Consider the following 26,179-nt stretch of genomic DNA (forward strand, 5'->3'; position numbering starts at 1 on the left):
ACAGTCCCCTCCATCTTTCCCTTACAAAAAAGGGCTCCTTGATTTTTAAAGACATTCATTTACTTCAATTTCCCATTAGGTATGAAAGTCCCTTAATGCAAAAAAAAAAAAAAAATCAGTAATAAAAAGATAATGTAGTTAGGCACGCTAAACTAGTGAGTCTGGGTTCTTAAATGCTTTTTCATTTTCTGTAAATGTTTCAGAACTACATGTACTGTGCCTCTAATAGATTACATAGATGGGAATGATTATTCCATTGAACCCCAGCAAGGTGGGGATGAAGATGGTTTTGCCAGAGGGGCCTGGGACTGGAGCTTACTATGGAAACGTATCCCTCTAAGCCACAAGGAAAAGGCCAAACGAAAACATAAAACTGAACCTTATCGGTAAAGATTACTACTTTATTTTCTTATGTGGAATGTCTATTCTAAGTGCTTTTTTTTTTCCTTCCCCATGCATTTGTATAAATATGTGGGTCCATCCATCCCCTTGATTTCATCTTTGCTGCCATCATCAACACAATACAGAACCATTTGCACTGTGCCGATTATAGATGTCATAAATGGCAACACATATGAAATTATACCCCAAGGGGGTGGTGACGAAGATGGGTATGCCCGAGGAGCATGGGATTGGAGTATGCTCTGGAAACGGGTGCCTCTGACCCCTCGAGAGAAGAGAATGAGAAAGACAAAAACTGAACCATATCGGTAATCACTAAATCACTTACGTGTTTCTCTTTTCTCCAGTTGCTCTAACATATTAACCTCTTGCCACGCTAAAACATTTGTTATTAAAACTATAGATGCTGTCGCAGATTCTGTAAGAGTTGTTTTTCCCTTGCATTATTTCTGAGGTTTGAATTCACATTTGCTTCTTTGTAATTGTTTTTTTCCCTAAATGCAAGCTCCATTTTTGGGGGGGCTGGGGGGAGATTATATGGCATTGGTTTCAAATACAAGTGAAAAAAAATCTTTGCCCTCCTGTCCTAGTAGACTAGACATCCAATTTTATTCTTTTGACCATAATTTCATTCTGTAAATTTAAAATGCATAGATTATTTCCAGTCCAGGTTTATGTCCACTTTGATCCCTTGGCTGTAGTGTTAACGAAGAAAGGCAAATAGCAAGAGATTTCTTGTCTTTTTCTTCTTTTCGTTTTGTATGCTAACTCAGAAATACTGATTTTGTACCAGTTAAGTCTGGTGCGTAAAAATACATGACTTTGGAAAATATTACATAGAATCCTTTATTACTTCCTTCTCAGAAGAACATTTGATTAAAAGGAAACTTTATTCCAGAATCAGCTTTTGTCCCTTCTTACGGGACAAATAGAACAGTTTCTGCTACTCTATTCTTTTGGTCGTTTAACTGAAACATTTACTGCCTTTCAAGAGTGACTCCAAATGCAACTTTTTTATCTTACGTTAGTATAGCTTCTAAATGTGTCTAATTTTTTCTGATCTTATGGTTCTGCTTTTGGTCTCTCTCTCCTTGGTGTACTGCTGATAATGTTAGAACTCTGTTTTGGGAAGGTGTTTCCAATGTCACGCAAATGCCGGCGGGATCCGGCGGGTGATGATATCAAGACACTGAGATGGCAAACATAAGGAAATTATAGAATTTTAAGCTTTGACGCTTTCCAAATTTCCCTTTGAAGTTCTTTTTTCAGTTCAGGAATTTACTTGCTTACCTACTTGATTTAACGAGTACTTCTGGGTGTACAAAGTAAAGGGCGATGATGATACTTATATTTCTGCCAATTCCATGGGCTTGGCTAGTAAAGAAATGTTTTTCAAGTGGGCTAGAAAAATTGTTTCCCTTTAAATAACTCACTGGTTTTCATGTTAAGATGCATCTTAAAATATATACTGAGAGAAGTGGGAATGCAGTTAAAGATCAAAAAGGCATGGAGAGTAATTTTAAATGACAGTTAAATAAATGTGCCATGAAAATAACCAAGAATGTAATAGTTCTGCTTACCAAGTCAGGCAGCATACCTTAAGAAGAAGCATAAGAGAATGACTTCCACTTGATGTGATTTCCTTTATTTTTTTTTTAAAGATTTTATTTATTTATTCGACAGAGATAGAGACAGCCAGCGAGAGAGGGAACACAAGCAGGGGGAGTGGGAGAGGAAGAAGCAGGCTCCTAGCGGAGGAGCCTGATGTGGGGCTCGATCCCATAAAGCCGGGATCACGCCCTGAGCCGAAGGCAGACGCTTAACCGCTGTGCCACCCACGCGCCCCGATGTGATTTCCTTTAATATTGAAAGTATTACTTGATTTATTATTTATCCACTCAACAAATATTTAATGAGTGCTTACTATGTGCCAGGCATGGTTTTCTGGGGATAAATTTTTAAAGATATGTTCTCTTGCGGCACATAAAATATAACGGGTGAGACAGAAATTAAACAGATCACTACACGAATAACTCTGAAATCGCCACTGCAAAAAGTGGTACGAAGTCAAACCACAGGGAACTTGGAGCTTAGGGGACGGAGAACCTGATCCAGGCGGGACGAGCCCGACCGGCCTTGCTGACCTTTAAAGTGTCCTTCAGGCTGAGACCCGAAAGGCCAGGAGTCAGCCCTGTGGACAGGGAGGAACATTTCAGGAGAGCGAACAGTCTAGGGGAATCCCTGAGACAGAAGAGCGTTTGTCGTGTTTCAGGCATGAGCAGAGCCGTGAAGAACTGGGGCGGCGGAAGCCCGCTGAGCGTCCAGAGCCCGGAGGGGCTGGCGTCCCCCGCGCCCGGGGCCACGTTGAGTCTACTCTGCCTGCCGGGAGATGGCATGTGGATGGGGGCAGAATTAGAAGAAGAGACTCAGTCTGGGTGTTACCATAGCAGTGCAAGTGACGCTGGCTTGGTGTAGGGTGGTAGCAGCAGTGACAGGTTCCACATACGTTTTCAAGGTGGAATCAATAGGCATTAGTGACAGATTGAATATTAGGTGTGAGATGAAGAAGGAACTCTGATGGAGGAGTCTACTTAGGAATCATGACGCATTAATAATTAATTGTGGGGGAGGGGTGGGGAACAGGATGGAGACGATTCGCCTTACCACTTCCTCTAGAGATGTAAGTGGCTTGTCCCTAAAAAGGACCCAATTTCAGATTCCATTCAAGAAGCCCCACAGATCACCCCTTTGCATTCCTACCTCCTGACACAGTAAATAGCTACTGTCTAATTCTCCTTGTCGTTTCTGTGCAACGTTTGCAAACTCTGAATGAACTGTGACTGTTCTGCCATGATTTACACCCTTATTTGGCATGCCCCTGAGCTATAAAATTAAAAAATGACAGACTACTTCCATGGTCTATGGTTTCGCTCATCCTAGAATGACTCATAAATCATTGTAGGAGCAGTTAGCAGACCATGGCTGGATGGCTCAGTATTTTTAGGAGGGAAAGAGAAAATTCACTCTCAGGGCTTTATTTTCAAACCAACAAAGGAACTGAGGCGCCCTCTAATGGCAAAATGATGCAATGCTCTAAGTTGTAATGAACGCAAATTGGATTTCAGATAGAAATCAGAGTAAATGCATTAAAGAATTATAAACAGATTGTTTCGTGAAGGCTTTGTAATTTCTTAATGTTTGGCCATCAGTTTTGTCTCTTCTGTGCATTATTTAGACTGTGTTGCACAAAGGCTGTTGTCTGTTGGTGAAGGGGTACCAGGGGTTTATCTGTAATAGTTATTGTGGTGTCTCATCGCTTAGGTCCCCTGCCATGGCTGGTGGATTATTTGCCATTGAACGAGAGTTCTTCTTCGAACTGGGTCTGTATGATCCAGGTCTCCAGATCTGGGGTGGTGAAAACTTTGAGATCTCATACAAGGTAACATTTCATTTAAACAAATGCAGCTTTCTAAGTAGTCACTGACCTTCGTGACTTTCAGATAAGGCTGGTTTCTTTGGGGAAAAATTGTTTAATGCACTTCGCTAAATTACAAAGAATGACTAACAAAAATGCATGCATTTGGGGAAAAATAGGGCAAAATGCAAACTCCAGACTTCTTACATATTTACATGGCTCATCTCAACATTGAAGCCCGCAAACTTCAAAAATGAAAATACCGGGGCGCCTGGGTGGCTCAGTCGGCCAAGCATCCGACTCTTCGATTTGGCTCAGGTCATGATCTCGGGGTCCTCGGATCGAGCCCCACATTGAGCTCCGCACTCAGTGGGAAGTCTGTTTGAGGATTTTCTCTCACACTCCCCCTACTCCTACTCGCACACGTGTGCACGCACACACACATTCTTTCTCTCTCTTTCTCTAGAATAAATAAATCTTTTTAAAAAAATGAAAATACCTCCTCCTCCTTACTCTCCAGGCTCTCTGTACATTGGAGCCTTTTATTATAAAGCCCTTTGGAGAATCTGCATGTACGGGGGCCACATTTGACCATCGATACACTGACGCAGTTAGCCTTCATCACGGTAGGCCGTGGTGATTCGGGACAGAGGCAGACCCCAGCCATGCCTGTGCACCCTCAGACTGACATTGGAGCTGCCTTCCCGCAGTACCCACCCTGTTGCTGAGGCAGTCCTTGGCCAGTAGTACCACCCATGGTCCAACCCCCACCCTGCCCCTACCCACAAGAAAGAAAGAAAACTATATCACAGTTTGAGTTAAACAGATATTTATGGTCTCTTGTCTTAAATGTCCAGAGACAGAAGAAGAAGAACTCAGTCCCTGCTCTCTAGGAATTCAGAGTTCATAAGAAGAGATTAGAATTAAATTCATAACATGCTAAGAAGCTAGATGGCGTTCAGTTGGTGTGATTAAGAAACAGCACCGTACTGGAGGGAGAATTTGAGGCAGACCAGGAAGGTGGGCATGATATCGATAGGCAGAGATAAGGGGAGGGGAGGAGACCTCAGAGCAGAGACGGGGGAAAGGCACAAAGGTGGGAAATGAAGAGTGCGTTCAGGAAACAGTGAGGAGCCCAGTTTAGCAGAGTCCGACGGCCTGCGTAGGGAAGACATCCAAGGAGAGGAAGTGGCCAGGTACGTGAGGCTTGTATGGAAGAGGCCTCTAATGCTGAGCCAGGAGATTTTTACTGAATTTGAAAAGCAGGAGCAACCTAGCGAAGATATTAAGCAAGGGTAACATGACCCAAAGCTGCCCTTCAGCTAGAGTAATCTTACTGTGAATAAGGCTAGCACTGAGTTGAGAGAAGCCGGAGGTGAAGAAGCCAGTTTGGAGGTTATTATAATAATCACCCAGGTGGGACATCCGTTAGCCGTGGAAACGGTGAATGATACCAAGAATGAAGATTCTGCATGACTTTGCAGGGTTACACTGGGCAAAGGGTGTTGAAAGGTACAGGTGCACAAGGGCCTGAGGAGCAGAACGTTACTGCATTCCTGGTCGCCTCGTGTTGGATGAGTTTAGAAACACTTTATCTTAGGATTTGTTCCATTTATGGAATCCCTGTGGACACGGTATCTAATTTAGATTTTATATTTACATTTATAAGACAAATTTTCACGTATAATGTATTTTGATATTTGAAACAACTTCCACGTGTGTTTTTCCTCGACAGATATGGCAGTGTGGTGGCAAGTTACTGTTTGTCCCCTGCTCTCGTGTCGGACACATCTACCGTCTCGAGGGCTGGCAAGGAAACCCTCCACCCATTTATGTCGGGTCTTCTCCAACTCTAAAGGTGAGTGTTCGGATAAAAGGAGAGAAGCCTAGGGGCTCTGTACCCCACGTGCCCCACTGATAGACCACACGCTGAGGTAGTCACTGAAATGGCAACTCACTGAGTGGGGTAAATCTTTTAAGCAGTCAGCGCTGGTTCTCCCTTTTCACTTAAGCTGGACTTACTCATGAAACACCTTATTTTTGTTTTGTTTTTGATTGAAGTAGAGTTGACATACGATGTTATAGATGGTATGTTACTTACGGGTGTACCCAGGTATTCGACACGTCTATACGTTGTGAAGTGATCACCACAATAAATCTGGCCACCATCTGTCACCATAGAAGTTGTCACAATATTATTAACTCTGTTCCCTATGCTGCACGTTGCTGTCCCTTCCCCTGCGTCAACCGTCAGCTCGCTCCTCTCGCCTCCGGCAACCATCCGTTTGTCCTCTGTGTCTGTGACTCTGTTTCTGCTTTGTTTGTTTGTTTGTTTTGTTTTTTAGATTCCACATCGAAGTGAAATCATATGGTATTTGTCTTTCTCTGCCTAACTTATTTCACTTAGCTTAATACCAGCCATGTTGTCCATCTGGGTCCATCCGTGTTCTCACAAATGGCAAGATTTCATTCTTTTTTATGGCTGAGTAATATTCCAGGGTGTGTGTGTGTGTGTGTGTGTGTGTGTGTGTGTGTGTGTGTGTATCTGTATACCCCACATTTCTTTATCTATCAGTATTGTCAATACCTTGGCTATTGTAATTGTAATTGTAAATTGTATTATAAATAATGCTGCAGTGAACATAGGGGCACATATATCTTTTTGAATTAGTATTTTTGTACTCTTTGGATAAATATTCAGAAGTAGAATGCTGGGTTGTATGGTAGTTCTGTTTTTAATTTTTTGAGGAATCCATACTGTTTTCCATCGTGACTGTACCAATTTGCATTTTCAAAAACAGCACACAAGGGTTCCCTTTTCCTCATATCTTCACCAACACTTGTGATTTCTTGTCTTTTTGACAAGATTTTTCTTTTGACAGGTGTGAGATGATCTCTCATTGTGGTTTTGATTTGTGTGTCCCTGATGATGAGTGAGGTTCAGTAGCTTTTCATGTGTCTGTTGGTCATGTGTCTGTCTTCTTTGGGGAAATGTCTGTTCAGGTCATCTGCCCATTTTGTAATTGGTTTTTTGCTTTTTGATATTGAGTCATGTGAGTTCTTTATGTATTTTGGTTATTAATCCCTGTTTGGTTGGATCATTCGCAAATATCCTCCCATTCAGTAGGATGCCTTTTCATTTTATTGATGATTTCCTTCACTGTACAGAAGCTTTTTAGTTTGATGTAGTCCCGTTGTCATTTTTCTTTTGTTGCACTTGCCTGAGGAGATAGATCCAAAAATAATTGTCCCAAGAGCTTACTTCCTATGTTTTTTTAGGAGTTTGAAGGTTTCGGGTCTTATATTTAAGTCTTTAGTCCATTTTGAGTTTATTTTGTATATGGTAGAAGAAAGCGGTCCAATTTCATTCTTTTGCAAGTAGCTGTCCAGTTTCCCTAACATTATTGAAGAAACTATCTTTTCCCCTTTGCCTCATTTGTCAAAGATTAGTTGACCATAGAAGCATGGGTTTATTTCTGGACTCTCTATTCTGTTCCATTGAGGTATGTATCTGTTTTTGTGCCAGTACCATACTGTTTTGATGACTATAACTTTGTAGTATAATTTGAAATCAGGGAGTATGACACCTCCAGGTTTTTCTTCTTTCTCAAGATTGCTTTGGCTATTCAGGGTCTTTTGTGGTTCCACAAAAATCGTAGGATTGTTTGTTCTCATTCTATGAAAAATACTATTGGTATTTTGATAGAGATTGCATTGAATCTATCAATTACTTTGGGTAGTATGGACATTTTAATAATATTCATTCTTCCAGTCCATGAGTGGTGTATCTTTCCCTTTTTTTGTGTGTTATCTTCAGTTTCTTTCATCAGTGTCTTATAGTTTTGGGGAGTATGGGTCTTTCACCTCCTTAAATTTATTTCTAGATTTCTTTTTGATGCAATTGTAAATGGATTGTTTTCTTAATTTCTTTTTCTGATAGTTCATTGTTAGTGTATAGAAATGCAACAAACTTAGGTATGTTAATTTTGTATCCTACAACTTTACTAAATTCATTTATTCTGATAGCTTTTTGGTAGAGTCTTTAGGGTTTTCTATGTAAAGTGTCATGTCATCTGCAAATAGTGACTTCTTCTTTCCCAATTTGGATGCTTTTTATTTCTTTTCTTGTCTGATTGCCATGGCCAGGACGTCCAACACTAAGTTGAATAAAAGTGGCAAGAGTGGGCATCCTTGTCCCAGATCTTAGATGGAAATCTTTTAGCTTTTCATCATCGAGTATGATGTTAGCTTGTGGGCTTGTCATGTATGGCTTCCATTATGTTGAAGTATGTTCCCTCTATATTCACTTTGTTGAGAATTTTTATCATAAATATGTGTTGAATTTTATCAAATACTTTTTCTGCGTCCATTGAGAAAATTAAATGATTTTTATCCTTTTTATTAATGTGGTTTATCACGTTGACTGATTTGTGGACATTGAACGAGCCTTGCATCCCTGGAATAAACCCCACTTGATCATGGTATATAATCCTTTCAATGTATTGTTGAATTCAGCTCGCTGATATTTTGTTGAGGATTTTTGCGTCTATGTTTATCAGGGATCTTACTATTTTTTAAGATTATTCGTTGTATCCCATTCTGATTAAGATTTCTATATTGAATGTTCTCCATGAGAAGACATCTCAGACAAATTCAAAAACAACTGCCACTCTGTAGGAAAGTAGTTGAAAGGAAAATATCAGCTTCTACTATTTTCACATGAGTAAAATATTATTTTTATTTGGTCTAAAAAATTAATCATTAAGAGTTTGTGCAGTAAACAAAATCAAATTTCCAAACAATGCTTGCAAAAGATTAATATCTTTTGTCCCTCAAACCAGGGACAGAGCAGAAAAGCTTCACACAGAGGCCAGATGTCCCACTGCTAGGAAGATGAAGTTCTCTGTTCTTGACTGAGCAACTTTGAAGTTTCTTTAGTTGGGCTGCTTTCATAAATTCTAAGAGCATAGGAGTCTGATTCCATTCATTTTCTGGAGCCCTTAACCAAGTCAAAAGCAGAAGGAAGTTTATTACTGGCTGCAGATGCAACTTGGAACAGTTCCTTAAAGGGAAGTAGATAATAGAAGCAGAGATGGGAAGGTCTTAGGAATGAAAACAGCTTTCTAACTAGCCAGCTTCTCATAGAAATGGCCAAATGGAGCCCCTGCTATAAGAGGAGATGAGATTGGGGCGCCTGGGTGGCACAGCGGTTAAGCCTCTGCCTTCAGCTCAGGGCGTGATCCCGGCGTTATGGGATCGAGCCCCACATCAGGCTCCTCCACTATGAGCCTGCTTCTTCCTCTCCCACTCCCCTTGCTTGTGTTCCCTCTCTCGCTGGCTGTCTCTATCTCTGTCAAATAAATAAATAAAATCTTTCAAAAAAAAAAAAAAGAGGAGATGAGATTAAAATATCCGCGATAAAACAAAGAGCACCAAACTAACACCAGGCCTGACTGGCGTTGCAGGAAAAGAACCTGCCCTTGGAGTTGGACCCACAATCACGAAGAATTAGTGAAAAGTCAGGTTGATTCATGAAGGCCTGTGCTACAAGGAAAAGGAGAAGAGATGAGAGGGCAATCTTTATCCACTCTAAAAATAAAGTGTACATATCGTAAAATCGACCCGATAGGTATAACCCTCCGTGTACACTTCGTGAGTGCCTAGAGTGTGCCAGGTACTTTTTTCCCTCCATCATCCACTCCAACCACAGTGTGCCCGTGGCTTACGTCTGTTTACCCAGCTCATCTGTCTTCTCTGAGCTTCCAACTCTAATAGGCAGCTGTCTCCTAGAATTACCTTCTTAGATGACCCTCAGGCATTTCAAACTCAATGTAGTCAAAGCTGAATTTTTTAACTTCTTCTCAAATGTAATTCCTTTTCCTATGTTCTCTATCTGCCCATGAATGGAATTTAGGGGGAATGTTAGGGTGGTTTTCCTCCCTTCCCTCCCACCTTACCAAGCCCTGAAGATTCTACCTCATACATATCTCTGAAATCCGTTCCTTTCTATGCTTCGCACAGGTCCTTGACTCTCTCCCGCAGATATTAAATGACCTCCTACTTGGCTCTGTGCCATCTTCCACTCACCACCAGTGTTAGTCTCCTGGAAATTAAGTCTGATGTCTGTACCTGCTTAAAGCCTTTTGGTGGCTCTCGGCTAAATGATAAAATTCAAAGTCCTTAAAAAAGAATAATAATAATAAGAGCGAACGCTTTTCGAGTGCTTAGTATACACCAGACACTAAATGCTTTTTAATTTTCACAAAACACAACAAGCTAAGTTATGGAAAACTACTTGCAGGACTCCAAATGTACCGTAATTTGTCACACTTCTTTTGGGTTTCTCCTTGTCCTGATTACCATTCCCACATAATGAACCACTGTTTCGAGACTGATCCGTCCCATGCCCCTCCACGCTGCCTCTCTGGCCTTCTCCCTCCCAAACAACGAGATGCTCCTTCTTTGTGTTGCTGTAACCTTATGTGTGCACTTATTCTTCACGTTCATTAGTATCTAGAAGACATGGGCTTTGTCTACTTTTGGATGACTTTGCAAAAATTAAGACTATTTGGCGATAATATTATGTGTTCTTGTACGATACCCCCGCATACCACGTTTTTGGATCCCACGGGCTTTTGCAACAGCATGCCTACGTTCACCCTTTGGTAGTCGTAGCCTAGAGAATCCTAATCTGAACACAAGGTCTTTTCTTTTCTTTCTTTCTTTTTTTTTTTTTTTTTTTTGTTTAAATTCAATTAGCCAACATAGAGTACATCATTAGTTTCTGATGTACAAGGTGTTTTCTACTCCTGATGTAAAACAGGGCTCAGCAATGATGGCCCTTAGACCGAATCCAGCCCATTTCAGTAAATAAAGTGATACAGGAGCACCAGCACACCCATCTGTCTGCGTGTTGTGTGAGCTGACAACAGCAGAGCTGAGTACTTGCTACAGAGACCGTGCGGCCCACTGTGCCAAAGATCCTTACTCTCTGGCCTTTCGTAGAGAAAATCTGCTGAGGAACGATGTAGAAGACCCAGGGCTTAGACGGTGTACTCAGTCTGTCATAATATTCCTGCCCGCACGCATTCATTCCCTTGAACCGTAGAAGACAGGTCTTTGTCAGTTATCACGGCATCAGCTTATGTTATTGTCCCTTAATTGCTTTTCCTTAAAGCGCATCAACTGGGGAAAATATCCCGTTAATTCTGGGTGATAGCAAAATGCTTCTATTATCGTCGTAACATGACCCAAAAAAGCCACTTGCAAAAAAATGTGTTTTATTCAACAAAGCTATTGTTTTTCGTGATGGTTTCTGAAATGAGCCTTTTCCCTACACATGCTCGTACTGTGGTTCTAATAGAAAGATTCTGGGTGAAGGAGCATCCGTGTCCAGCCAGCCTCTCCTAAACCCTTTCTGGGTTTTACCTTCTTCCTCTAGAAGGTGGATAGAACATACAGTCTTAGAAAATACAATCTTTACAGCTCGGTGATGTCAGATTCTGTATCTATCACTTCTTAGTCGAACATGCATGACATTTTATCCTTAGCAATTGACATATTTGGATCGTCAGCTCGCTTGCATTTGTTTAATTAAATATCAGGTCCTATTGAAATGAGTTTGTCATATGTTGTTCATATTTCATGTGTCTAAGATGAGCTGTTTATGGCATTGCAGGTGTTTTTCTTTTTCATAATGATATCTTCTTTTTCACAGAATTATGTTAGAGTTGTAGAGGTTTGGTGGGATGAATACAAAGACTACTTCTATGCTAGTCGTCCTGAATCAAAGGCATTACCATATGGAGATATATCTGAGCTAAAGAAATTTCGAGAAGATCACAACTGCAAAAGTTTCAAATGGTTCATGGAAGAAATAGCTTATGACATAACTTCACACTACCCTTTGCCACCCAAAAATGTTGAATGGGGAGAAGTAAGTACCGCCTGGTTTTCAGGTCTCAAAGTGTGTGTGTTTGGAGACTGAGTTTGGGAGAAGGCAAAGAGAGATGGAAACGTATGAGTGAAAGAGAAGAATTCTTGGAGCAAAGTTTCTGAAAAACTGTCCGGTAACCCCTCCCCCACCTCTCCACCAAACCATTAACACCTCCCCTGACCCCCCAACCACTGTGTCCCCTGCTTTCAACTTTTGGACTTCCGGCTCTCCATCCTGGAATGCTGTCCACTCCCTGCAGCAACTCCTGCCCGTTCCCTACCCCTCCCTCCAAGTCCCTTTCCTGACTAATTCCAGCTTATCCTATTGCTGTCAATTTAGAGAGCACCAGTTCTGAAAATCCTTTCTTATTCGTCCCCACTCCATCAGAAAGACTGAGTTCTTGATCTTTCCATGGGTTCTCATAACACTCACAATTGCTTATCCCTCAGCCAGTCTCTGTGCTCAGGACCTCGTTCACCGTTGTGTCCCAATGGACTAAAGCGGAGACCCCCATATACAATAGGCACTCAAACAATGTTTGTCAAATGAATGAATTAATTAATGGTAACTGAAAATAAGTAAATCAGGACAAGTCATTCATTGGTGTTGTCATTTGTTTTTTTCAGACTTGCCTTTGTAACCTCATTTCTAATTTTATTCACCCATGAGCCTTTGCTGCTGCTTCATGGGTGTATTGAACGTGCCATGAACTTTCAAATCTAGGTACTGTTGCTTAATTACGTATTCAGCAACTACTGGTCAAGGGCCTGCTACGTGCCAGTCACTCTTCTGGACATGAAACAAGACAGGCAGGTCCTTTCCATCAGGGGAAAGGTCTCTCCCCTTGGGCTAGTGGGGGAGAGACAACAACAGGGAGGACAAGAAGGGTGAAGGCAGATGGTAGCGAGGCCTACGAAGGAAATAAACAGGTGATGTTCAGGAGGACGTAGGGACAGATTAAGAAAGCCTGCTTTGAAGAGGGGACATCTCATCTGAGATCTGAATGATAGACCAGAGAGCCAGGAGAGAGCGTTCCACATAAAGAAAGTGGTGAGGTCGGAGGCTCTGAGTCAGGACATGCTTTGCCTTCGTGAGTATGTGTTAACTGAATGTTTGTGATTGTTAAGGCTTCCGGTCAACAATAGGCTATTAGTAGTTTAAGTTTTGGGGATATCAGAAGTTATATACAGGTTTTTGACTGTGCAGGGGGTTGGCGCCCCTCACCCCCGCATTGTTCAAGGGTCAATTGTATATATCTCAGGACTGCTCAGATGTTACCTTCTCAGTATGAATCTGTCCTGCTGTCCCCCAAAGCCTCTTAGCCCCCACCTTTAACTTGCTCTTCTTTTTCTTTTCTCCATGGTACTAACCACTTCCAAACGTGTTAGTTATGTTTTTTGCTTATATTCTGTCCTTCCCTCCCTAGAAGGTAAGCTCGCTACTTGCCCCAGCGAGCTTTTATCTTTTATCCGTTTTGTTCTGTGGTATGACAGAGCCTACAACATGCCTGACACAAATATTTGATGAATAGATTAAGTCATGAGTGAAGGAATAGGTGGAATTTTCTCTTCTGCCTTCATAAGCTCATCCTTAAATATATCTTCTCTTCAACCTCTATCCCCACGCTGGCGCCTATACGTTATACCTCACTTCTCAGCGTTCCCTGCACATTGCAGGGTAAACCCTTACCAGTTTAAACCCCATGTCTCCCTGGGGACAGTCTTCAGCGTCCCTCCAAGCAGGGCAAGAGGCTCCTTTCTCCGCATGCCTGTCCCTCCATCCTGCTGGACGCTTAGCCCTCGGTCTCCTACAGACATGAGGGCCCTGGCCCATGACTTGATTCTCCTTGTGTCTTCTGAAGCACTTATCGTCATAGGTGCTCCGTCAATATTTGCTCACCTGAGTGAAAGAATAAACATTTTATCCAAATACTATAGTAATTCATAATTGAGATACAAATATATAGTATTTCCAGAAAAGGAAAAAGGTGAGTTGTATACAAAATGTGCGTTCCAGAGATGAACCCCTGTGTGTGCTTCTCACCCATATTAGTCAGAGAAGAGTCTCACTGCCTGACCCGTGTGCCGTAACTTTTGCCCCGTGGGCTCCTTGGAGACAGCTGCCAAAATTGTCACGCAGCCATTTGGAAGAGTTACCTTAACATATTTAATTCTGGTCTAGACATCAAGGGCCAGTGATTGTTACCACTGGGGGTGGGTAACTGCTCTGTTTGCTTCTCATCCACATGAATTCTCATGAACCTGGAATTGTATTTCATGATATCTTTTCATTTTTTTCTTCTGTGGTATTTTATCAAAATCTATAGACTAGTGCCCTCAGTTGGCGTAAGCCCGTTCCAGAGCGGACTTCAAAACCATAAATGATTTCAGAGATGACTGGTATACTCTGAGCTCCTCAAAGACTGACAAGACCGTCATAACCTAGCATTACACACACCCAGATTTCCGCTGTGAACTGCAGTACTTAGCATGAAACTCTCTCACCCTGCTGCTGGAGCTCACTACAGCTCAACTGTTGCCTGCCTTTTGGTTCTTTGTTCGTTTTTGTAGATCAGAGGGCTTGAGACTGTTTACTGCATCGATAGCATGGGGAAGACAAACGGAGGCTTTGTTGAACTAGGACCCTGCCACAGGATGGGAGGGAATCAGGTAAATAAGCATACTTGCGTGTTTTTATAGTTTGCTGCCATGGAGCAGCTAGTCTTACTGATCACGGGGTTTTGTTTGCTTTTTAATTCGATAATTTTGTTTGGGTAAAGTAAAACATTCTGTAAAAAACTGATAGTGCTAAAGCATTTACTTAGATGGGGGTATGATAGCAGTGTTGGGTTTTCACAGAAGCAATCTGCATCTAGGATTTCTGTCTCATATAAGAGATTAGAATATATTCCTCTGTGAGTATGTAACCATGTAGTAATTTTACTTGCAAGTATTGTTCAGTCTTCCGCATTTCCCCCTAATAAGCTAGGATGTTACTGCCGGGAAGCTCTATTTCGCTAATAGATTTTCTTACTTCCTTATGTGGATATTGTTCTTATCTCTGGTTTAGATTGTGAAACATCATCAGTTCTGTTTCCACTTTTTCATCCGCTCATACTGTTGGTACATAATAAATATGTGTGAATGACCCATTCTATATCTAAGAGGCTAAGGAACATAGTTCTTTAAGTGTTAGCAGGAGTCTTTGCTAATATCAAAATGGACATAGTTTCTATCTTTGGACACAGAATTCCAAGCATACAGAAAAATTATAGAAAAATTAGATAGTCATTGAGTTTAATTATGAGTTAAGTTTTTTTTTTTAAATAATGTATATCAGCAGAGAAGGTGCCTTGTTACTTTACTTTCTTTTTTTTTTTAATAGCTTTTTCGAATCAACGAAGCTAATCAACTCATGCAGTATGACCAGTGTCTGACAAAGGGGCCAGATGGATCAAAAGTTATGATCACGCATTGTAATCTGAATGAGTTTAAGGAGTGGCAGTACTTCAAGGTATTGTGCATTTCAGCTCCTGAAATAGTATTATTTGCTGTTTCACTTTAATAATACCTACCATCTGGAATTTAGGTGTATAAATCTTAATATATGTATGTATATATATGTATATATGTGTGTGTGTTTATATATATACATATATGTAATTTCCATAATATTGCATTTATAGTTCATGTTGTCCAGCAGGTGGCGATAGAGACAAACAAATACCACTTGGAAGTCCCACTTCTTTTTTTTTTTTTTTTAAAGATTTTATTTATTTGACAGAGATAGAGACAGCCAGCGAGAGAGGGAACACAAGCAGGGGGAGTGGGAGAGGAAGAAGCAGGCTCACAGCAGAGGAGCCTGATGCGGGGCTCGATCCCATAATGCCGGGATCACGCCCTGAGCCAAAGGCAGGCGCTTAACCCCTGTGCCACCCAGGCGCCCCTGGTCCTTCCCATTTCTTTATCACAACTGGATAAATACTGCCTTAAAGGTCAAGTGTAGTTACTCACTTGACACCACAGGCACAGTTTTTCTCTTTCAGCTGTGAATAGTCCAGGTTCTTTGCTGAGTTGAAGATTCCAACATAATAATGTCTTTATGTATAATTTTCAGTGTCTAGACTTGACTAAATCAATTTATTGTGAAACACAAAGCTGGGAAAGCTGCCCCACACTGAAAGAACCTGGCAGCCCTCAACTTTATTTACTCGTGTAGTGGCCGTGATCAAACCGTGTCTCTCATGCAAGCACTTGTTTGCTCTGTAGTGACGGTGTTATGACCCAGCGTCATATTCCCGGTTATCGTCATTCATAGATAATCACTATGAAGTGGTAAGTCTGTGTCAGTGGCTGACTTTCTTCCTGTAACAAGTCAGGAAGGAGGAGGTTAACATAAACCCTGAAGAACAGAGCATTTGTTTCCACAAAGAAAGGTGAATAATAGCAATAAGTGATGGGGGTCGTCGAGAGTAGTATGAGTAAAACAGTCAATGAAGGCGACGGCAGACCAGAAACTACCATCCAGAAGTAGTTTCGTGGATGAAAAACAGAATGTACGTGTTTTCGATATTTTAAAGGCCGCAGCATTAAATACACATTCGTGCATCAGACGTTACTAAATATTCCTTGGGGCCCGATGATGTGGTGACTTCAAAAAGAAGCCAAAGCCCATCATATTCTAATGGCAGAAAAGAAAAAAAAAATGAAAATAAGTAAAATGCCATAGGTTAACAACGGAGAGATTAATAGAGAAGTATCATTGTACCAGATCTTGAGATAGAAAAAGGCTTTTCATAGAGAATGAATAAAAACTGGGTGAGCAAAGGCACGGAATGAAAGTGAGCAGTAAAGCCTAGGACTCAGGGTTAGTCTGGTCCCCTAAATTGTAGTCCACATGAAAGAACATTGGACTTCGTGTTGTAAGTTTCAGAGAGTGAACAACTTTGAGGAACCCAGTGAGAGGAAACAGTGGATACTTTTAGGAAAATAACTCCAGGAACCTTGTGAAATATGGACTGATAAGCAGATCAGCTCAGTCTGCAGTTCTCAAACTTCCGGTCTCTAGATTGTCTCTACACCCTTGAAAATTACTGAGACCCTGCCCCCCCCCAACAAATTTTATCTATCTAGGTCATAGCTAAAAATATTTTCTGAATTGCAAATTAAACCTGAGAAATTTTGTAAGCATGTATTCGTATTGTATTATATTTGTACGTATGTATTAATTCATGTAAAAGTTAGTGATAACCCTACTACGTGTTAATATAAATAATTTTGAATAACGAATTACTGGTTTTCCAAAAGTGAGAAGAATGGCATTGTTTTATGATTTTGCAAATCCCTATAAATGTCTGGTTTAGTAGAAGACAGCTGGGTACTCATACTGCTGCCGCATTCAACTGGATGTGATATGTTGTTTTAGTTGAAGTATATGAGGAAAATCTAGCCTCGAACATTCGGCTAGAAAAGAGAGGATTAGGTAGGGGCGCCTGGGTGGCACAGTGGTTAAGCGTCTGCCTTCGGCTCAGGGCGTGATCCCGACGTTATGGGATCGAGCCCCACATCAGGCTCCTCCGCTATGAGCCTGCTTCCTTTCCCACTCCCCCTGCTTGTGTTCCCTCTCTCGCTGGCTGTCTCTATCACTGTCAAATAAATAAATAAAATCTTAAAAAAAAAAAAAAAAGAAAAGAGAGGATTAATTTAATAGCCTTTTCAGATAACTGTGTTTTTTGCAGTGTAGAACCATACCAGTGAACATTTTGCCCTATGTTACATTAAAATCCGTTGGTCTGTCTTACACGCCGAAAGGATCTTTTACTCCTGTCTGCTGTTGTAACATCATGCGTTGCTTGTTTGGAAAATATTGGCTCCCTAAGTTATGTAGATCTTCCACGTGTTGACACATTGCACTAAACAGTGTCAAAACATCACAGATATAACCACTGATTTCATGGTAGAGCTGCCGAGTTCATGGTGGTGGGTACACGTTTTCCACAACTCTAATTTTTGCTTGAAAAGTCAGATTCTAGGGGCGCCTGGGTGGCTCAGTTGTTAAGCGTCTGCCTTTGGCTCAGGGCGTGATCCTGGCGTTCTGGGATCGAGCCCGGCATTGGGTTCCCTGCTCCTGTGGGAGTCTGCTTCTTCCTCTCCCACTCCCCCTGCTTGTGTTCCCTCTCTTGCTGCCTCTCTGTCAAATAAATAAATAAAAGCTTTAAAAAAAAAAAAAAAAAGTCAAATTCTATCAGTGGCAACAAATACTGTCAGATTAGTGTTCCTTTTTTTTTTAAGTGACAGGCTTCATTCTCTAGAAAGTCTGCCCAGTCCCAAGTTTGAATAACCATAGTTTGTCCTTTCAGAGTAGTCCTTTCCAGTCAAAATGACGTTACATGGAAAAAAGCGGCTAGTCGGACTCTCAGGTCAAACAAGTGTACACATGCTTTCTTTCCGATAAGCACTGTACTTCAGTATATGGAAGTGCTTTATGCACACTTTCCATTTCATCTCAGAATACTTTTGAAAGTATACTTAAGGGTAGGGGCGCCTCGGTGCTTCAGCTGGTTAAGCGTCTGGCTCTTGGTTTCAGCTCAGGTCATGATCTCAGGGTCATGGGACCGAGCCCCTCAGCAGACTTTGTGTTCAGCAGGGAGTCTGCTTGAGATTCTCTCCCTCTGCCCGTTCCCCCCATTTGCACACTGTTTCTCGCTCTGTCTCTAAAATAAATAAATAAATACTTTTTAAAAAAAAGGTATACTCAAGAGTCAAGATTTAATAAAACTAGTAAGTTTTACTGTTTCAACGCAGACATCTTTAAGTAAAACTAGCATTTTCTTTTTTAGCTGTGGATCTATGGCCATGAATAATGAAACGACTAGCACACTTACGTCACTGCTTGATTTATGCTGAGGCCCCAGCATTTTTACCTGCCATTGCTTTTGCACCATCAGTGTAAATGTCAGTGCAATGAAAAAGGCAAATGGGGTCTTTGTATTATTATAAGGATAGTTTTGGCCTTACAGACCCAATCTTAGATAGTCTCTGAGGACTACGAGTATGAGAAGCCCTGAGCTATAGTAAAGAAATCGACAGCAGGGCGTGAGGGCTAACCTAAGGCCTGTGCAGTGGGTCTGGGAAAGGCTAGAGATCAGAGACATTGCAGGTATCGGTCCTCAGTGACTGCTACAATTGGAAGGAAGGAAGGAAGGTGTAGCATGAAGTGCCTCTGTCCTGAGGCCTGGAAGGATGGTACTGCCGTCAGCCACGGTGGGAACTGAAGAAGTAGGTTTGGAGGGGACGACAGTGAATTGAAGTTTGTATACCATTGAATTTGAGGTACCAGCAGTACATTAGGACTTAACAGGAAAAGGGCTTAGAAGACTGGCGGTCAGGAATAATCCAAAGTCCGAGGTAAGGCTGCTTTAAGCCTGTCCGATTTGCTTGAATTCTCTTCTTGTGAAAGCCAGGTGATGACTTCGAATGTCAGTGATACCAAAAGAAGTACAAACTTAGAATTCCTTTGTCCTTTGTTTTCCAGAGCCTGCACAGATTTACTCACATTCCTTCAGGAAAGTGCTTAGATCGTTCCGACGTCCTCCATCAAGTGTTCATCTCTGATTGCGACTCCAGTAAAATGACTCAAAAGTGGGAAATGAACAACATCCATAGTGTTTAGAAAGAATGAAAGAAACCAATAACCTACCTACTGACACATAAATTTATACAGGACTGAAAACCGCCTGAAACCTGCTGCAACTATTATTAACTCTGTACAGCTCCAAACCCAGAACCTCTGGATCAGTTTGAAGGACGTTGATAAACTGTGATTTTACAATAACATTATCATCTGCAGTTACTGTTTACAAAACTGCTTTTACCTTAAACTTTGTAGATGTTTACATCTTTTTTTGTTTTGTTTTAAGATGATGTTGGTAATTTGTGCGTTTAGCTCTGTTTTATTTAGAACAGAGTTAAAAGCATCGTTGTCTTCTTTGGGATTACACTCAGGGGTCTGAAAGGCAGTTTGATTTTATCTTTTTTTTTTAAACACACTTGAAAAAAAGGTTGGAGTAACCAGACTTTCATATATAACTTGGTGATTATCAACCTGTTGTGTCTTTATTTAATTTTACATCTTTATGAAGCACTGCCACAGGTTCTTAGCCAAGGTGGCCTTCCTTCACGGTCATGCTGCTTTTTTGAAAGGTGAATTTCAACACATTTAGTGCCTCTTTCATTTCTCAGTATATATTTCAAGAGCTTTTGATGAAATTTATAGGATGGTAATGATGGAATTGTCATCTGGATGAGGAATACTTTCACTACTCAAAAATGAATTTATGTGCTACCATTTGTTCTGAAATTGAATGTTGTATGGCTTGAAAAAGAAAAGACCGTATAGAACATCCAAGGCTATTTCATAGGGTTGAAGATTGGCATCAATTCCCTCACTCGCTGGCATTCCCAGCGCTCTCTGTTGATGCTGACTCCTAAGATAGCAAAGGGGGTCCACCAACCAGAGAAAAATTATCCACTGACATTTGGGATTTACTTTTCCCTAATACCTATCACTACAGAGAATTCTGTTTTGAAATCTTGAAGTGTGGGGGTAACAAAAACAACAAAATACCACTGTAGGCACTTCCAAGTTTCATTCTCCAAGCCCTTATTTAATTAAGCCTTACAAAACTCCTGTGAGTTACAACCTCAGCTGTGGAACCGCTGAAGCCAAGAGTGAATGGATGTTTCATGTATCTCTTCATCCAAATGAAATCCCCTGCACATTTTTTTAAATTAAAAAAAATGGCTATTTAAAAATACAGTTCATTAACAAATATGAACTTCTGTTAGGTTAGGTGTTAGTTCCCTAGTGTTTCTTAATTTTTTTTTTTTTTAGAAAGCTTATTTCTATTAGTATTTTTCCAGTGAAAAGAAGACTTGTTTGGATTTCAACATTAAGATAGTATCTACTATAGGAAAACAGAATAGCGCAAGTGGTCAATTAAATTTTAATTTCTAAATAATAGTCTTTTGTTACCCAAAATATTAAAATGCTACACTGAGTGCAAAAAAAAAAAAAAAGAAAGAAAAAGAAAAGAAAAGAAAAAAGGAAAAAACTGATGAAGTGGGGAACGGCAAGTAAATTACGCATTTTTGATCCTGTAATCATGATATCATTACAATGAAAGGAATTTCACAACCTACTGCCAGAGGGAACTATTTTTAATTAAAGCTTAAAAAAGGAAAGAAAAAAAAAATCTACATTTGTTTAGAAGAAAAGCCTACAAATTTGTTTCTTCCAAGCTTAGCTCTTAAATTTGGAGAGTCAGAGTTAAACATCCTGAAGAGCTTTATTTATAATTTTGAATTGTCAATTTATATTTTGCTACTGATCTGTGATCAACCATTTTAACTTTCACTCATCTCTAGGGATGTTTAAAAAGGAATACATTTATATATGCTTATACAACTGCAAAATCAACTATAAAAAGGAAACTAAGAGAATTGGTACTTTAATTACTTGTGTCTTTGCAAATAGGCTCCATTTTCCTTGTTGAATAGATTATAACCTTGTTAACTATGCATAGGCCTAAGAAAGGTGGCACATAAACTGTGCATGTAAATTTTAAATGGGTATTTTGTGCAATTCGTTGATACTCTATGAAAATGATTCTATATATTGAAATCGGAAACCTTACCAAACATGAAAAACATCAGAAGCTGCTGCCACATGACTATTTTCTACTGTAGGCTGCTTTGGAAATAATTCCCATATCCTTGCTTTGTAAGTTGATAATATCACTATGCATTTCTACACATTTTATAAATTTGATTTATGCAGATTTTGATACACTGTATGTTTCTGTAGAAATTGTATAAATATTCAAATTTTATTAGGGATAAATTTGAGAAGTTTATGTATATCTTAATTCTGGGTTGCTTGTTTTTTAGGTGAGAAAAAAATAAAATACTGTATTTTAATCCACGGGTTTTTTTCAGTATTTGTAATCATTTCTAAATCCAAACACTGCATGCTTGAAATAATTACTTGATTTTATTGTTTATAAAATACACTAACATAATAGCTAAAATATCTTATACTATAGTTATATGTTGAGTATGTGCTTGAATATTGGTTATAATTCTGCTTAGAATATACTTGGAATACTTGGAGCTTACTTATCTGTAGGAAGGAAACATAAAAGTTTATTTTTGTCTCTAGTTGCCTATATATAACAATTTTTTCTGAAGTCACTTATCCAATTATAAAAAACCACCCCAGCAACATATATCTTTCTTGGCAGTATATTTGACTATAGAATTGCCTGTTGAAAGCAAAAATTTCTTTAGGTCAAAACTCTACAACCTGGCAGATCAAGTGAGTAGAGAGAAAGGAGCCTACCAAAAAACAGAAACAGGCCGTAGGACCTTGAGGCAAAACATGTGACATCTCAGAAGATAGGGCTGCTGACATTCCAGTAAGTCTCAGTGTTGATTTGGGAAACTTTCTCTCAGTTGACTTGGCTATTGTCATATCCTCTAATTCTCAGCTGCTATACCAAAGAAATTTGAAAAAGTCACATAAGACCAGACTGGAGTAAACGGGGGCTCACTTATTTCTTAAGATACAGCCTCACAGGGATCTTGGAATATATTTCATTTCTGACAGAATCTAACTTTGTAAAAAAAAAAAAAAAATGCACTTATAATTCAGTGGAAAACGTGGTAAGTACTTGATCTGAGCCAGATCCCTAGTAGGCCAGTCATTTGGGTACGTTAATCCATGTGAAAGCAGATTTAAAAAGTATCAAGCACTATGAAAATGCATGTCATTCATTGGAATCAGTCAGTTGCAGGAAAATGGACAGAGAATGGTTTTTGTGGACCACTCTTTCCTGGAATTGAGATTAAAGGAAGGATGGACTCTAAACTAAATTTAATAATTGTTTTGCAAGTCTTATTTTTAAGATTTTGAAATGTCCATAATGGAGCCCACATTTGAGCAGAGGTGGGATGGGGAAGGCTCCTTATTTTCATAATAGAATGATGTTACAATCTACTCATCTGAATGAATATAGTATGGTGGACCAGTCTATTTTCAATCTCTGTTCCACTACAAATTACTCCTATAACCTTGGAAAGTTATTTAAACTCTGTACCTCAATTTTCCCATTTGCAAATTGGGGAAAATAAGTGCGTATTTTGTGGGATTTTATTAGGATTGTATGAATATACATAAAATGCTTAGGATAGTTCCTGGCATATAGTCAGGGTAATATAAATATTAGCTGTTATTATCTGGTTTCAAGGCCTTAAAATTTGTTTTTAATCAGAAGATGGCCTACACTGCAAACCCTATATAAAGGCTACCTGTGTGTACCTATGTTTCATATATGAGATGACATTACCCACACTTTACAAATGAAGAAGCTCAGAAGTTATGCTGCTTCTTAAATTGGGGGTAAAATGTTTATCCATAAGGCGATAAATGATCTCTACCTCATCATTTATATAGCATTTGTAAAATATAGTTTTTAGTGGTCTAATTTAATGCTTGGATAGAACTAAGTGCATCCTGAAGAATGTTTAAGATCATGTCCTAAAATTACTTTTAAATGAAATTTCTCAGGTTTTTGATATGGGCAAATAAACTCCAACTGTATTAATCCTTAAATGTACAAAGCAAAACTAAAACTTTTAGTAGAAAGTTGAACTGCATAGACTTCCATGTCTGGCCATGACATAGTAATTGGTATTGGACTTACCCTGCTGTCCTAAACAGCTATAAACTGGACAAAATATATGGGCTGTTTTGAGGAATTGGATAATAGGCAAAGCAGACTGTGATACTTGAGAGAAAGGAAACATGCAAGGTGAACCCCAGGTTTACCATGTCTGTCTGTCCGTCTGGGAAAACTTTTGTGATCATGGTAAAGGAAAATGGAGCTCAAACAGTGGTGATACTGGTGAGCTGAGGAGACAGAGAGTAGAGTTTGGTGCTGCTGAGACAGCTGGAATTCACAGGGAAGGTTACTGGAGGGGAGTGCACTTGAATACCAGAAAATTGGTACAGGAATTTCTATAGCACTGCCATTTACAATTGCAAAACCCCCAAGAACAACCTAAACACTCATCAATATTACACAGCAATGAGCATGAAATAGTTAGAAACAAGTTAGTAGGATAATGTTAAGTGAAGAATGCAATTCCCAAGACATGACCAGCAAATACTTTTTGTAAAATTAAAGGCAACTGAAACATACAGGAAGTCACACATCTATATGTGATAGATTAAATAACTTGTCCAAGTTCAAATTTAGCATTGGGAGTCAAGAACATAACAAGGACATTAGGTCAAGGACATAAAGAACTTCACTATCAGTACTTTCAGAACCATGTAGGAGGAATTTCTATTTGTATTTTCCATGTAACATAGTTTTCCTCTCTACCTTGAGGGTCAAAAATCTCAGAACTGGGTTCCTCAAAAAATTAAAAATAGAACTACCCTACAATCCAGTTATCATACAACTGGGTATTTACCCAAAAAATATCAAAACATTAATTCAAAGGGATACATGCACCCCTATAGTTATTGCAGCATTATTTACGATAACCAAGATATGGAAGCAGCCCAAGTGTCCATTTGTTCATCAACAGATGAATGGATAAGTGTGTGTGTGTGTGTGTGTGCGCGCGCGCGTGTGTGTAAAATGGAATATTACTCAGCCATTAAAAAAATGAAATCTTGCCATTTGCAACAACACGGACGGAGCTAGAGAGTATAATGCTAAGCAAAATAAGTCAGAGAAAGACAAATACCATATAATCTCACTTGTTATGTGGAATTTAAGAAACAAAACAAATGAGCAAAGGAAAAATATTGAGAGACAAACCAAGAAACAGACTCTTAACGAACTAAAGCTTGTGAGAGGGGAGATGGGTAGAGGGATGGGTGAAATAGGAGATGAGGATTAAAGAGTACACTTATCACAGAAAAAAAAATAAAATGATTTTAAAAATCTCAATATACTCTTACCATAGCAACTATCTTAACTCATACATATTGGTATGTATACTTTCAGCTAATATTATTTACTGTCACTTGCCACTCAGATAAGTGTCTTAAATATATTGCCTCATTTAATCCTCAAAATTTCTAATTTTATAGACGAGGAAATTGAAAGGTTATATGATTTGTCTGATGTTACCAACCAGTAAGAAACAGAGACCTATTCAACTCTAATTCAAGTCCCAAGTGTAACTCATCTTCTCACTCTTAATCTCCCTCATAACCTTGTTTTTCCCTTTGTATTTTTTCTTAAGTAATCTCCATGCCCCACGTGGGGCTCAAACTCATGACCCCAGGATCAAGTGCCGCATGCTCTACCAACTGAGCCAGCCAGGTGCTCCCGGTCTGTATTTTAATTTATCCTTTGTATAAGCCACCTCATCTTTATCGGAAAAATATGAAGAATCAAATAACGAATGTAAGTGAATTAGTGTTTTACTATCTTACCTGCTGCCCTAGGATATTTGGCATGTCTTCCTGAAGGAAGGAGACTGGATTGGTTGATATAAAGATCATTTCCAGTTCTGAAGTTTGATGCTCCATGTTGCTTAGAAGTTATTTTTCTCCTCTTTAAATGTGATGATCTGTGCTCCTGAGCCCACTATTCTATAGATACGGTAACTCCTGGGATGAGGCTCACTAAAGGAAAAGTCTGCACTGTAAACCCTGAAGAGAGGCCCAGGAGCACAGTGAAATTCCACTAAGACCTCAGAAACGACGTCTGTATGTACATTTACTACAGGAAAGAAGTCAGAGGACTTTCCAGTCAGGGTGAGAAGTTTCTTATACAACTATGAAAACAATGCTTAGCTGGAAGGCATATAAACCTATCAACAGTCCTAACTCAAATATTATCAGTGATCTTACATTTACCTATTTAATTTACAGATGGCAAACTGGTAACCCTTGGGTAGAATCTTACCTGTAGACGTTTTCTTTGAACCTGACATTTGAATTCATTGCCAACATTTATGATTCAGATTACGCTTTTTAAAAAATATCTAGATTTCTGGTTCTACTTGAAAATTTGGGATATCTGGGAATCCTAGACCCACATTTCCATCCAACGACAGGACTGAACTAAATAGTAGCTGCCCTCTTTATCCTGGGCATTTTTGTTTATAATATAGAGTACCTACTACGTTTCTGGCACAGAGTAGAGAGCATTATACAAAATTTTTTAAAATTGCCCTCATAGAGCTTACTTTCTTGGATGCTCATCACTTTACCACATCCAGCCCTTTTCCCTGTCTACACTCTATAGAGCTTCGCATTTCCTGCCAATATCCTACCTTTCTCTGAAAATGCCATCGTCTCCAACAGGAATCTCATGAGAATGAGTCCAAAAATGGGTTATTTCT

At 39.7% G+C, this 26,179-nt stretch overlaps 1 protein-coding gene across 4 annotated transcripts in view; it reads left to right on the forward strand.

The window, feature by feature from the left end:
- Window positions 1-19,427, forward strand: part of GALNT7 (polypeptide N-acetylgalactosaminyltransferase 7) — a 135,054-nt gene extending 115,627 nt beyond the window's left edge. The window contains exons 6-12 of one of the 4 annotated variants that reach the window (XM_026518854.4): window positions 204-386; window positions 3,724-3,841; window positions 5,553-5,675; window positions 11,535-11,753; window positions 14,324-14,422; window positions 15,138-15,266; window positions 19,287-19,427. In XM_026518854.4, coding sequence (XP_026374639.2) covers window positions 204-386; window positions 3,724-3,841; window positions 5,553-5,675; window positions 11,535-11,753; window positions 14,324-14,422; window positions 15,138-15,266; window positions 19,287-19,424 — 1,009 coding nt within the window. In that variant the 3' untranslated portion in view covers window positions 19,425-19,427. Of the gene's footprint in view, window positions 1-203; window positions 387-527; window positions 711-3,723; window positions 3,842-5,552; window positions 5,676-11,534; window positions 11,754-14,323; window positions 14,423-15,137; window positions 15,267-19,286 lie in introns of all 4 variants that reach the window. The other 3 variants (XM_026518853.4, XM_048212281.2, XM_026518855.4) reach the window with 3 other exon arrangements.
- Window positions 19,428-26,179: the final 6,752 nt, after the last annotated feature.

Source organism: Ursus arctos, unplaced genomic scaffold, assembly GCF_023065955.2.
Source record: "Ursus arctos isolate Adak ecotype North America unplaced genomic scaffold, UrsArc2.0 scaffold_11, whole genome shotgun sequence".
NCBI lineage: Eukaryota > Metazoa > Chordata > Mammalia > Carnivora > Ursidae > Ursus > Ursus arctos.